The 11876-nt window shown below is 40.8% G+C and overlaps 2 protein-coding genes across 6 annotated transcripts in view; one reads left to right on the top strand and one right to left on the bottom strand.

The window, feature by feature from the left end:
• The first annotated feature begins 758 nt into the window (after positions 1 to 758).
• On the top strand, positions 759 to 8771 carry LOC119337007 (valine--tRNA ligase, mitochondrial 1-like). 2 transcript variants are annotated; one of them, XM_037609108.1, is made up of 21 exons: positions 761 to 1151; positions 1445 to 1492; positions 1606 to 1665; positions 1740 to 1909; positions 2019 to 2091; positions 2263 to 2328; positions 2425 to 2508; positions 2770 to 2847; positions 3196 to 3279; positions 3359 to 3438; positions 3571 to 3628; positions 3733 to 4035; positions 4131 to 4301; positions 4973 to 5163; positions 5270 to 5672; positions 6235 to 6486; positions 6571 to 7068; positions 7331 to 7428; positions 7590 to 7689; positions 8031 to 8176; positions 8315 to 8770. In XM_037609108.1, exons 1-21 carry the CDS (start codon positions 1143 to 1145, stop codon positions 8469 to 8471), a joined length of 3129 nt encoding a protein of 1042 aa, XP_037465005.1. In that variant the 5' UTR covers positions 761 to 1142; the 3' UTR covers positions 8472 to 8770. The 2 variants fall into 2 exon arrangements, with proteins under 2 accessions (XP_037465001.1, XP_037465005.1); XM_037609104.1 differs by having other exon boundaries at positions 759 to 1151; positions 6235 to 7068; positions 8315 to 8771.
• A 446-nt stretch (positions 8772 to 9217) lies between these two features.
• LOC119336961 (SET and MYND domain-containing protein 4-like) overlaps positions 9218 to 11876 on the bottom strand; it is a 5819-nt gene continuing 3160 nt past the window's right edge. For all 4 annotated transcript variants that reach the window (XM_037609052.1, XM_037609059.1, XM_037609064.1 and 1 more), the window contains 8 exons: positions 11714 to 11848; positions 11480 to 11617; positions 10914 to 11069; positions 10583 to 10816; positions 10344 to 10507; positions 10128 to 10242; positions 9952 to 10032; positions 9218 to 9698 (listed from right to left, as the gene is read on the bottom strand). In XM_037609052.1, coding sequence (XP_037464949.1) covers positions 9474 to 9698; positions 9952 to 10032; positions 10128 to 10242; positions 10344 to 10507; positions 10583 to 10816; positions 10914 to 11069; positions 11480 to 11617; positions 11714 to 11848 — 1248 coding nt within the window. In that variant the 3' untranslated portion in view covers positions 9218 to 9473. The remainder of the gene's footprint in view (positions 9699 to 9951; positions 10033 to 10127; positions 10243 to 10343; positions 10508 to 10582; positions 10817 to 10913; positions 11070 to 11479; positions 11618 to 11713; positions 11849 to 11876) is intronic.

Below are 11876 nucleotides of genomic sequence, written 5' to 3'. Positions count from 1 at the left end.
CTGTCATGTTAGAGAGACACCCAAATGAAGAAAAGGAGGCCATAGTCTCGTGGCTACCACAAAAACGGCCAGGGAAACACCTCTCGACCCCCACGTGTCAACTCTTTTCTGATGACGCCTTAGGTTGTCCGCAACACCACCACCTCAAGAAGCGAAAAAAGAGGTCCGTCCTGACGTGAACGCCATGACACACAAAAGCACCAGTCCAGATTTGTAGGACCCGAGACAGAGCAGACTCTGCCTCCTAGATCCAACACTGATAGTGGCGAGAACAACTGTATCGAAAGGAGATCTAACGAAAACACATTCGCTGCCACCATTGCCACCGTCGGAGTCGGAACCATGAACAATCAAAACCCTACCCCATACTACTGGACACACGCGGAATAAGGTATCCCGATTCCCCTCCCTCCCGTTGTCACTTGAGCAATCGGCGGATATGAGGGAACCCCAATAACGCAGGTGTCGAGGTTGCTTTCTCTCTCCTCTCTCTACATTGGTTCCGCGCGGCTAGGGCTGATTGTTTTTTTATAAAGGAAAAAAATATGTACCCCGATTACGACAGAATCTGGCCCCTTCCACGCTATGGATTTGTATACACCACATTTCGTAATCTGTCACAAAAATTTGTTTGGTTAAACTAACAATTAAGTAGTCCAAAGCTAGCTAGACGATTGACATCATCATATTCCACCAAACAGGGATTTCATTCGCCGGTAAGCCATTTCAGTTTCCACCTTGTTTTCTTCGTCTTTTACCACTTATTACTGCTGCTTTGCAAGAGGCGTCGAAGCACATGAAACTTGACTATCAAGTTTCTACCCAAGAACTTGGCTCCCAAGCCAGTGCTTTTGTTCAAAACAACGGTCGATTTTGTGGCATAATGGAAATTTCTCCCTACGTCCGCATCTTTCGCCAAGTTTAAGCCGCAAAACCTCCGCGCGCTAAAACTTGGATCCCACGAACTCTAGACGAGGTTCAAAGCTCCAAAGCATTCCGCCCCGTCTGATCCCGCCTCTACTTCGAATCCGCCCAAATCGAAAAAATCGCAGTGGTTCTTCTTAATCGCAGCAGCCCGCACCGGCTGCCGTGGTGGTTGCTGCTGCGGCGGGGAGCTCGCGCCCGAGGGCCCGATCCGCGCCATGGAGGAGGTGAGCAGCTTCTCCCCCGCCCCCTCCCCTCGACCTTTTCGTATCGCGTTGGTTGCTGGTCGCGCAGCCCCAGCTTGTGTCTTGGGATCGCTTTTTATTCCGCGGAATTTTGGTTTTGGGGTGTTCTAGTACGGATTTGGGGGTTGTTGGGTGTCATCATCTATGATCAGTGGGGTTAGGTGACGGTGATTTCTAGGAATGTGGCATGTATTTTCCCTTGGCCTTTGCGCAATCGCTGAAATACCTTCTGTTTGGCTTGTTTGTCTGAACTGTTTCGTTTACTGCACATGCAGCCGCTTGATGAGAAGGATTTGGAAAGGAAGCTGAAGAAAGAGCAGAAGGTGCTTGTTCTAATCTGGTTCTGTGCTCTTCACGATGGAGTAGGAGAATACTGTAGTCGAATTGTTTCGTGTGTGAGCAGTTTTACTCACAGGTGATCTTTGTTCTGTGACAGGCGAAAGAGAAGGAGGAGAAGAAGCTCAAGGCGAAGCAGAAGGAGGCGGCCAGGCTACAGGTGGCGACCGGCGACGCCAACTCATTTCTTGATTTGAAGGAGAGGTTCTGTTTGACTGATGTGATTGTCTGTAGGTCCAATCAGCATCTGATGGAGCTAACAAGAGTGAGAAGAAGCAAAAGAAGAAAGGCGCCACCAATGAGAATCCTGAGGATTTCATTGATCCAGATACTCCCACTGGACAGAAGAAACTGATTGCTTCTCAAATGGCCAAACATTACAGCCCGTCTGCTGTTGAGAAATCGTATGTTGCCTTTCTCACTTTAGTTGAATCATGCCATGAAAGCTTTTGGAGTCCATGGTCAGAAATTTCTCACTGAACTATGTATTTTCCTTTTCTTACTGTCATGCAGGTGGTATCCTTGGTGGGAGTCATCACAGTATTTTGTAGCAGATGCCGCAAGCTCAAAGCCACCGTTTGTAATAGTAAGTCCCTCCATGACCCAAATGGTAAATGCTTATATTCAGAATAAGCATCTGCTTGCGATTGCTATGTGAATTGCTCACCAGATGATTTCAAACTGTAAATGTTAGATAGAACATGTACAAATGAGGATTTATTGCTGTGAATGACCAGAACTGAATACTTATTTGCAGGTCCTGCCACCTCCAAATGTGACAGGACCCCTTCACATAGGCCATGCAATTACAGTGGCAATTGAGGTAGTGATTTTATCTGTACTGGTGCCCTTCCGTTCGCCCCTATCAGTATTGGTGGCGTTGATGTTCTTTTGTTTCTTTGCATTGACAACAATGCAGGATGCTATGATCCGCTGGCGGAGGATGTCAGGCTACAATGCTTTGTGGATTCCTGGAATGGATCATGCTGGTATAGCTACACAGGTCTGCTATGCTTCATGTTGTCTGATAAGTGATACACTCCAGTGCATAGGACATATATACTGGGTCCAAGGCCCCAGTATCTATCTTCTGCACAAGTTATATTTTCGTAGTTGTTCATGGCCTAGTATTATTAGCCTGAGTTCAAATTGACGTCTACTCAAAAGTTATGTTGATCATTGAGTCTTATCTGACTGATCCATTGTTACTATTTCTTACTGTAGCAAGTGTTTCATCTAACAAAATTGTTAACCTCCATATCAGGTCGTTGTGGAAAAGAAGATCATGCGTGAGAGGAAGCTGTCAAGGCATGATCTAGGGCGTGATAAATTTCTATCTGAGGCAAGCACTCTGATTTCTGACCCACTGTATATCATCTCACCTGTAATGAACTCATGTTTTTTAAAGGAGTAGATAATCATATTCATAAATGATTTTTCTTGCATTTAGTCATCTGTTATGTATTTTGCTCAATTCAAGGGAAAGGTCCCTAGATACCATTACAAAATTCTGCACAAAGGTAGTTCATATGCCAATGAATGAACTAAAATTTTACAGTGCCATGAAATGAGTTGCCCTGTTAATTTAATTGATTGAGACAATTTTTTGGTTCAGTGCCAGCCCATACTTTGCTATGCTGGTTGATTTTCACATTTACTCATTCAATGTATAAATCATCATTTTTTGCAGGTCCACAACTGGAAAGATCAGTATGGTGGCACCATATTGAGACAATTGCGTACGCTTGGAGCCTCGCTTGACTGGTCGCGCGAAGTAAAGTCCTTGTTCGATTCCTCCATTGCTATAGCTAGGGAAAGCAACATTTGTGTCTAAACAATGCATAGTTTTTCAGTGTTTTACAATGGATGAGCAGAGATCAGAGGCTGTAACAGAAGCGTTTGTTAGGCTATACAAGGAAGGTTTGATATATAGGTTAGTTTTCCATACAGAATGTGCACTCTTTTTTGTATCTTGTTCTGCTGAGCTTATGTGTTTGCTCATCTTATGTTGTTTGGAATCCTCTAAATTACTTTATTACCTCTTGGATGATTCATCCATTTGCAGGGATATTCGTCTCGTGAACTGGGATTGCACGCTCCGTACAACAATTTCTGATATCGAGGTATGTGAGGCATGCACTTTTGCAGTGTGCTAGCCAGTTTGGTTATTTGCATGTGTGAGCAGGAATGCAGGGTTGTATCTTATATTTCGATTGCTGGTTTTCAGGTTGACCGTGTTGATCTCAAGGCAGAGACTTTGTTAGAGGTCCCTGGTTATAGCAACCCAGTTCAGTTTGGTGTTTTGACATCTTTTGCCTATCCTCTAGAAGAAGGATTGGGTGAAATTATCGTTGCAACAACTAGAATAGAAACTATGCTCGGTGATACCGCTATAGCTGTTCATTCTCAGGATGAAAGATATAAGCATCTGCATGGAAAATATGCCGTCCATCCGTTTAATGGCCGAAAACTTGAAATAATTTGCGCTGATGACTTAGTGAAAGCCACTTTTGGTACTGGCGCTGTCAAGGTAGGTGTGCCCATCTAAAGAGCTGGTTTGGAGCTTTGGATACCTTTACATTCAGAAATCAGTGCCCATTCTTATCTCTATCTTTCTATATGCAGATCACACCAGCTCATGATAGCAAGGACTTCAAGGTTGGGAAACAGCATAACCTGGACTTTATCAATATTTTCACTGATGACGGGAACATAAATGAAAATGGAGGTCCACAATTTGAAGGAATGCCACGTTTTACCGCTCGAGCTGCTGTTATTGATGCACTAAAGGAAAAGGTATTATTATAGTTTCAGTGTTTACCATTTTTCCTTTAGAACTGATTCTGGTTCGTTCATGTAGTTGTATCTAATTTATTGCTTATCCTCAATGTTTTTGGAAAAGGTTCATCAATGTATTGTCATAATGGAATAAAAACTTCTAATTCGAAAAGGTATCATAGTTCTATACTGTTGACTTCTAAAAGCATCTAGAGTCGTCTTGGATGTGATTCGGTTTCTTTGAATTTTGCTAATTTATGGAGTGTAAATTTAGTTATATTTGTATGAGCAACAAAATTGTTTTTTTTATGTTTCTTGGTTTTCCTAATTATATTTGGATCGTGAGCCATTTGGCAGGTATGGAAGTATTACGTTGACATTTTTACATTAGAAATATAGTATTCCGTATTTTGATTTGCATACTATGTGTGGTATATACGTATATGCATAGCTGGCTCTGCTCAAGCTTTTGGCCTCCCTTTTCGATCTGGCATTGTCGTAATATATGAGAACTCTATTTCCTTCGCACTATACTGGATACCTGTGTGAAGATGGCTGATTAAGTTGTTTGTTTGATTTAAAGTTTGATCTTGTGTTACTTATCCTTCTTTGTCGCTTATCTTTTTTCGTAATGTATTGTTTTAGTAATATCTAAATTATAATCAATTTGCACTTGTCAATAAATGAAGGGTCTATACAGAGGCATGGAAAATAATGATATGGAATTAGGACGTTGTTCGAGAACTAATGATATTGTGGAGCCAATGATCAAGCCCCAATGGTTTGTTAATTGTAATACCATGGCAAAGGCAGCTCTTGATGCTGTGAAATCCAAAGAGATAGAGATCATTCCACCACAATATGAGCAAGACTGGTACAGGTACATCCTATTTGCTTTACTTTAGGCATGCACCTTTCCTATGGATCAGTTTTACGCTAACAAAAAACGAATAATCCATCCACTACTGTTGTTCTGTGTGCTGCAGGTGGCTTGAAAACATACGCGATTGGTGTATTTCAAGACAACTTTGGTGGGGACACCGTGTACCTGCTTGGTATGTGACATTAGAAGATGACAAAGAGAAAGACATGGGTTCGTACATTGACCACTGGATAATCGCAAGAAATAAAAGTGATGCAGTACTGGAGGCAAAACAGAGGTACCCAAAGAAGAAATATCAGTTGGATCAAGATCCTGATGTGTTGGACACATGGTTTTCAGCTGGTCTTTTCCCCCTAACTGTACTTGGTTGGCCGGACAATACAGCTGACCTTAGTACTTTCTACCCTACTTCTGTACTTGAAACTGGATTGGACATCCTCTTCTTTTGGGTAGCAAGGATGGTGATGATGGGAATGCTACTCCACGGTGATGTGCCATTTCGAAAGGTAATATGTAGGTTTCAGTTTTATTAGATAGTTCCGGATCCAATTTATGCAATCACAGTTTTGCCAAATGGTTGTCTTGTCAGTAGCTATTATGTGCTTTGCTCCTGTACTGTAGAACCACTCTCTGGGCAGAAGCCTGCTTACGTTTAACTTGGTGATCTGTGACTGCTACAACAACAAAAAATTATTATCGCTGTTGGGGGTTCTGCCCATGACCCAATCTTGTGCCATTTATTTATCTTGTCTTTCACTTATTTCCACCTTAATAATGTCTAAATTGACATGTTCTTATATATTTTTTTCTGACAAAAAGTTTATATATATATTTTGCTGCACCTATACGTCACATTATCTACTTACAAGCAGTGCATTTCAGTATGTCACATAGCATTGAAATAAACGATGATGACCTAGGTTACTATCCTAATGATGGCAACTTCCACTGGAAGTGAAGCACACCAATTCTTTAGGGAGCTTTTTTTTAGAATCAATTCTGTAGGTAATTGAAAATTCCCAATTAGTTGATAAACCTTGCGTCATGACTATCTTATCTGTTTCTCAGATTTACTTGCATCCAATTATTCGTGATGCACATGGCCGCAAAATGTCCAAGTCACTAGGAAATGTCATTGATCCCATTGATGTAATAAATGGTATAACACTGGAAGGTCTTCAGAAAAAGTTGGAACGCGGCAATCTGGACCAAGGCGAATTGGAAAAGGCAAAAGAAGGTCAAAAGAAGGATTTCCCTGATGGTATTCCTGAGTGTGGTACTGACGCCCTTCGTTTTGCTCTGATCTCCTACACTTCTCAGGTTATTCTTATTGCTAGTTTTCCCCATTTCTCTGATTATTTTTATTGCAAACCTCTAGTACTAAAATTTCTCATTTTTTACCAGTCCGACAAGATAAACCTGGATATCAAGCGAGTGCATGGGTACAGACAATGGTGCAATAAACTGTGGAACGCCATTCGTTTTGCGATGGTTAAGCTTGGAGATCAGTACACTCCACCAGCAACTCTCGCGGTGCATAGTATGCCGCCCATCTGCAAATGGATACTCTCAGTACTTAGTAAGGCTGTTGGCAAGACCGTGTCATCATTAGAAGCATATAAGTTCTCCGACGCGACGTCATCTATATACTTCTGGTGGCAATACCAGCTTTGTGATGTCTTTATAGAAGCAATTAAACCTTACTTCAATGGATCTCAAGAGTTCGAATCTGCAAGATGTGCTTCTAGAGATACACTATGGGCATGCCTGGACACTGGTTTGCGTCTTCTCCATCCATTCATGCCTTACATAACAGAAGAGCTTTGGCAGCGCCTTCCTCAGCCTAAGGAGGCTTGTAGGAAAGATTCCATTATGATATCAGAATACCCCTCAGCTGTACAGGTAAACATTTCTTTTCAGGACAACTTAGGAATGAACCAGAGGATTTGATCTTCTAGTTACTATTTTTCGAGAATGGTACTGTAGAGCCTAATGTGCAGGATTAACAAGAAGCTACTCTATAATGAATATATGCAAAAAAAAATGCAAAGAAAAAGTTAGTGTGTTACCTCAATTTGAGAAATCCTAAGTTGAAGCAAAATTGTACCCCACAATACAATTTTGTTATCACTACTTGTACCTGAGAAGTTTCCTGCGATGACAGGAATGGGCAAATGATGAAGTTGAGAACGAAATGGAGATTGTGTTAGATGCCGTGAGTAAGCTGAGATCTCTCCTGCCACCAACAGATATACATCTAAGGTGTGTTTCTGTTCAGTGTTCACCTAATAGATTCTTTTGAGTTTCACACAGTATGACAGATGCTATGCTCAAATATAAAATTGCCATTTTATTTTAGTCTTGGTTCATAAGAACTTTGCTCCTTTCTAGCCGATACCTTATTTGTATTTTCACCTCAACAGGCGCCCATGTTTTGTGCTCTGCCGAAACCTAGAGGTTGCAGCCACTGTTGGATGCTACCAAGCTCAAATTGCAACGCTTGCTTCTGTATCATCTCTTGAGGTTTGACAGATCATCCGACCTCTATGCTTATCTCTGTCTTTTTTTTGCACTTTCTTCGCCTTTTAAGGCTTAAAAATTCCCTTTGGAAGGAAGATGAAAACCTATGTACCACAAGTAACATATACTCCGATGATGTATGCCTTGCTCTTGCTGTATGCACATTTCCTATTTCAACACACCTTACTCTGTCAGTACATAAAATTCTAGTAACTCATTGAAGGTCTTCGGCCTGCATGTATCAATTTCAGATCCTCACAGTAAAATTCCAATTCAAAATTGATACATGATACATGCACCTAACTACAAAAAGCAAAGTTCTGACCCAAGTGGCAATTTTCCAGATCCTGACAGAGGATGATCCAACTCCACCCGATTGTGCCACAAATATTGTAAACAAAGATCTAGCCGTGTATCTCCAGCTCCGGCGGGCTCTCAACACGGAAGCTGAACATGAGAAGCTTAGGAAGAAGAGAGAGGAAGTTCAAAAGTAAGTGCAGTTATGCTACTGTTAAATTAGCTAATCCACTAATTATGTTCATATTGGTTGGTCTTTTGTGTTTTGAACTTCTTTTGGTTTTCTTTATCTTTAAGTAGTAACATGCTCCGCTTTCCATCACCAATGCAGGCAATATGACACCCTGTCACAGAAAATGAGTGCATCAGGCTACCGTGAGAAGGCCCCACAGAGCAAGCAGGATGATGATATGAAAAAACTTGCTACTCTGTTGGAGGAGCTCGAGATCATCAGCGAAGCTGAGAGTAAACTGGATGCAAAAAACTGACAAATTTTTTGTGACTCAATATTTTGAAAGCCTGCAAATATGATTGACATGCATCTAGATGGACGATCCTCGGCACCCTGTACAATCACTCCCACAGTTGTCACTGTTTGTAAAAAGCCTCGTCCAAGCAATTTTGGATATGTTAGCACATGTAACGTGACATGCATCTAGATGGATCATCCTCATCACCTGATACACTCAACACCCCCCATAGTTGCGTTGTGAAGGCTCACTGTTTGTAAAAAGCCTCGTACAAGTTTTTATATATATATATATATATACCTTAGTATGTGTGACATGGGTGTGCTTAGGGTCCTCATTTTATGCATTTTCAAAATTTCAGTTTGATTTGTGTCCATTTCATATTCGTGGCATTTTCCGATTACTGTGGAGTGTGGTGGACTCTTTGATTGGTGAGGTGAGAGAATTAGTGCTTTGCCAAAAATAAAACTGTTTCCTCTTCACGCAACGGGCACATAAAATAGTACTCCCTCTGTTCGGAATTACTTGTCATCAAAATGAATGTATCTAGAACTAAAATACATCTAGATACATCCATTTTAATGACAAGTATTTCCGAACGGAGGGAGTATCTGTTAAGTGCTTTGCAGGCTAATACTCCCTCCGTTCGGAATTACTTGTCACAAAAATGGATAAAGATATATGTATCTACAACTAAAATACATCTAGATACATTCATTTCTTGTACGAGTAATTCCGAACGGAGGGAGTACATGACAGTAAAATTCATAAACTCTATATTACGCGGAATCATTAGGAAATATCATAAATTCCTAAGTTCCAGAAAGCTCAGAATCGTACATTGCAGGGATAAGATTGTAACACGATGGGTCAAGTCATCTGCCTGTCCTAGCTTTGTATCTTCAGCCAAATAACCAAACTGCACCAAGTAATATTGTACACTGATTGATACGCGTCAGTTCATCCATTCTCAGTGAAAAGGTGCACATTTCTGCGATGATTGTCTGCTCCCTGTGATCGTCAAGGAGCTGCAATGAACCCTCCACTAACAGTTCTTTTCAGGGCATCAACATAAGGTAAAATCATCTGAACATCAGGTCCATAATAAAGTGAAAATATCGCCTCTGCCTGGGTGAATGTAGCTGCTGCACTTGCCCTGTCCCCCAGAGACAGCTCGATGGAAACAAGCTTGATCAACTCATGCGCAATGGCTATGTGTTTGGGGTGGTACAGCTTCTCAAGGATCTGCATTATCATAAGATGCACTTCAGAAACAGTAAAAAATAATCAAAAGTGGGTTATGTGAAGCTGTAATTGATTAGTCCAAAAGTGTGGTCATATCATCATCTGGAGCCTAGCTGATAATTTGACTACTGCTTGTCGGAAAAGTGAGCACAATGGATCCCGAGAATACAAGGGCTCAAGATCAAAGTACATTTCTCCCCTTGTATTTCTCAGTAGGCGAGTTGGAGATTTGAGCGATGATTGAGGTGACTACCTTAATTGATGCTTCGCAGTGCTTTCTTGCTTGTTCTTGATCTCCTATCTTTGCAAAGGCTTCTGCAATCGCATCTTCTGCCTGCATGTATCAATTTCGAAACATATGTTTCAACAGTGTGCCAGGAGAATTTGGAGCCAAATTTCTATCAAGGCATGTAACATGAGCACCCTAACCTGGGCAAGAGCCTTGCTATATGGGTGCCTCAACTTCTTTATCTGTTGTAGGGATCTTAATGCATCTGTGATGGGAATTTCGGAGATTTCGTCTATAACTGCAAGTTCCTTAAACCTGTGAATTGAATTGTTATCCGACTTTGCTATGATTAAAAATTCACTGATGGAAGATGCAACCAAATTTAGATATGCCACATTCATTAATACATAACATACCTATTGATCATTGATGCTGCCTTCTCTGATGTAGCAACAGCAGAAGACAAGTTAATTTGTGATCTACAGCTCATGCAATATCCAGGATCTATCTTCAAATCAACATTATTTCTGAAAAACAATTTCCCAACCTTCTCTATATCTTCATCAACCTTGGAAACATGCTGAACAAAAAGAATTTCAGACTGATGCCACCAAACTAACTATTAGAAAATTTCGGGAGGGAAAAATCATCTTACAGGCAATGATAGTTTGCAGATATCAGATTCATCTACGGAAACATGCACACAATTCTCTTCGGATTTGTAGCAAGTTGATTCTGATACGGCACCAAGACAGCTACTTTGTGGACAACAAAATGAATCAATGACAAGATCCGATAGATGTAGCTCTGAACAACTTGAACACTGGCAAGTAAATTTGTAATTCTCCTGAAGTGACTTTTGTCTTTTCACAAGATTCATCTCACCAGCCTAGAAATGAGAAGCACAAACAGTGCAAAGCATAAATTCATAGTTACTTTTAAGTATGTCACACATGCATATACAAGAGAGGAAGGATGGGAGAGACCTGTGGACCATATGATAGCTCGACTGGGCTCCCTGAATTTATATATGTGGTAGATCTTAGAAAGAGAGTGCGCGAATGAAAATATGCATGTACATTTGGCCGGCACGAGTGATTAAAGAGGCTACCAGACATGTAGATAGCTTGAGCAACCTTGACCTAGCAGTAAGCAAAAACAAACACAGGTTACAGATGGTAAAGAGACTAAATGAGCATCAGACGCAGAAGCCACATAAAGCAAAGTAGACAACGCCATGCATTCTATACCAACCCAACAGTGTAATGTAGTGCGATTTAGAGGTACCTACTTGACATACCAAGCTATAACTTCAACATTTCACTCATTTTCTCAAGTTTATGAATTTAAACATCTTATCGTCTTTCTCCTGGATCTTATCAAGTTTTTTTACTTTCAGGATAACACCGCGTGCTTAAGAAGTGTACTAATATCTAAAGGTCAGAGGATAAATCAATAATAAGACGCATCTGAATAGTAGGCAATATATATTCCTCAATTTTTATAGGATGGTGTATTGATCCCAGAAAAGAAAAGGGAGTAGAAGACAAACCTGCTCCACACTACACATAACTGCATCATCAGCTGCAGAATACCCTTTACTCTCTGTCAGTCCCTGGCCTCCATCCATGGATTTCATACAAACAATAGCAATCGAATTGACTTTAACTTGACATATCAAAAGAACCAGCTGTACAAGATCAAAGAATGCTTATTAACCCCTGCTGACATATCAAAGCAATACCCATGTACGCAAGGGGAAACTCAAAAAATAAGTCACATATACCTGGGATAAAGTTTCCTCTTTCCACGAAAGATCTGATCTATAATGCTTTTGGAGGCATAATAACAAGACAATCGCATATATATGTGATTCCAACTTGCTAGTAGGAGAATCTACGTCATAGTGCTGAATGAGATCCTGCAATGGCCATTTTAGCCCATTAGTT

This window comes from Triticum dicoccoides, chromosome 1B, assembly GCF_002162155.2.
Source record: "Triticum dicoccoides isolate Atlit2015 ecotype Zavitan chromosome 1B, WEW_v2.0, whole genome shotgun sequence".
NCBI classification, from domain to species: domain Eukaryota; kingdom Viridiplantae; phylum Streptophyta; class Magnoliopsida; order Poales; family Poaceae; genus Triticum; species Triticum dicoccoides.
The sequence above is the reverse complement of the archived record's forward strand: the minus strand, read 5'-3'. Positions and strand labels throughout refer to the sequence as shown.

Bases quoted from the DNA above. Each gene is read 5' to 3' on its own strand.
- LOC119337007 (XM_037609104.1), top strand. The intron at 2,848-3,195 runs GCAAGCACTCTG...CATTTTTTGCAG, and splicing joins GTGATAAATTTCTATCTGAG to GTCCACAACTGGAAAGATCA. The intron at 8,177-8,314 runs GTAAGTGCAGTT...TCACCAATGCAG, and splicing joins AAGAGAGAGGAAGTTCAAAA to GCAATATGACACCCTGTCAC.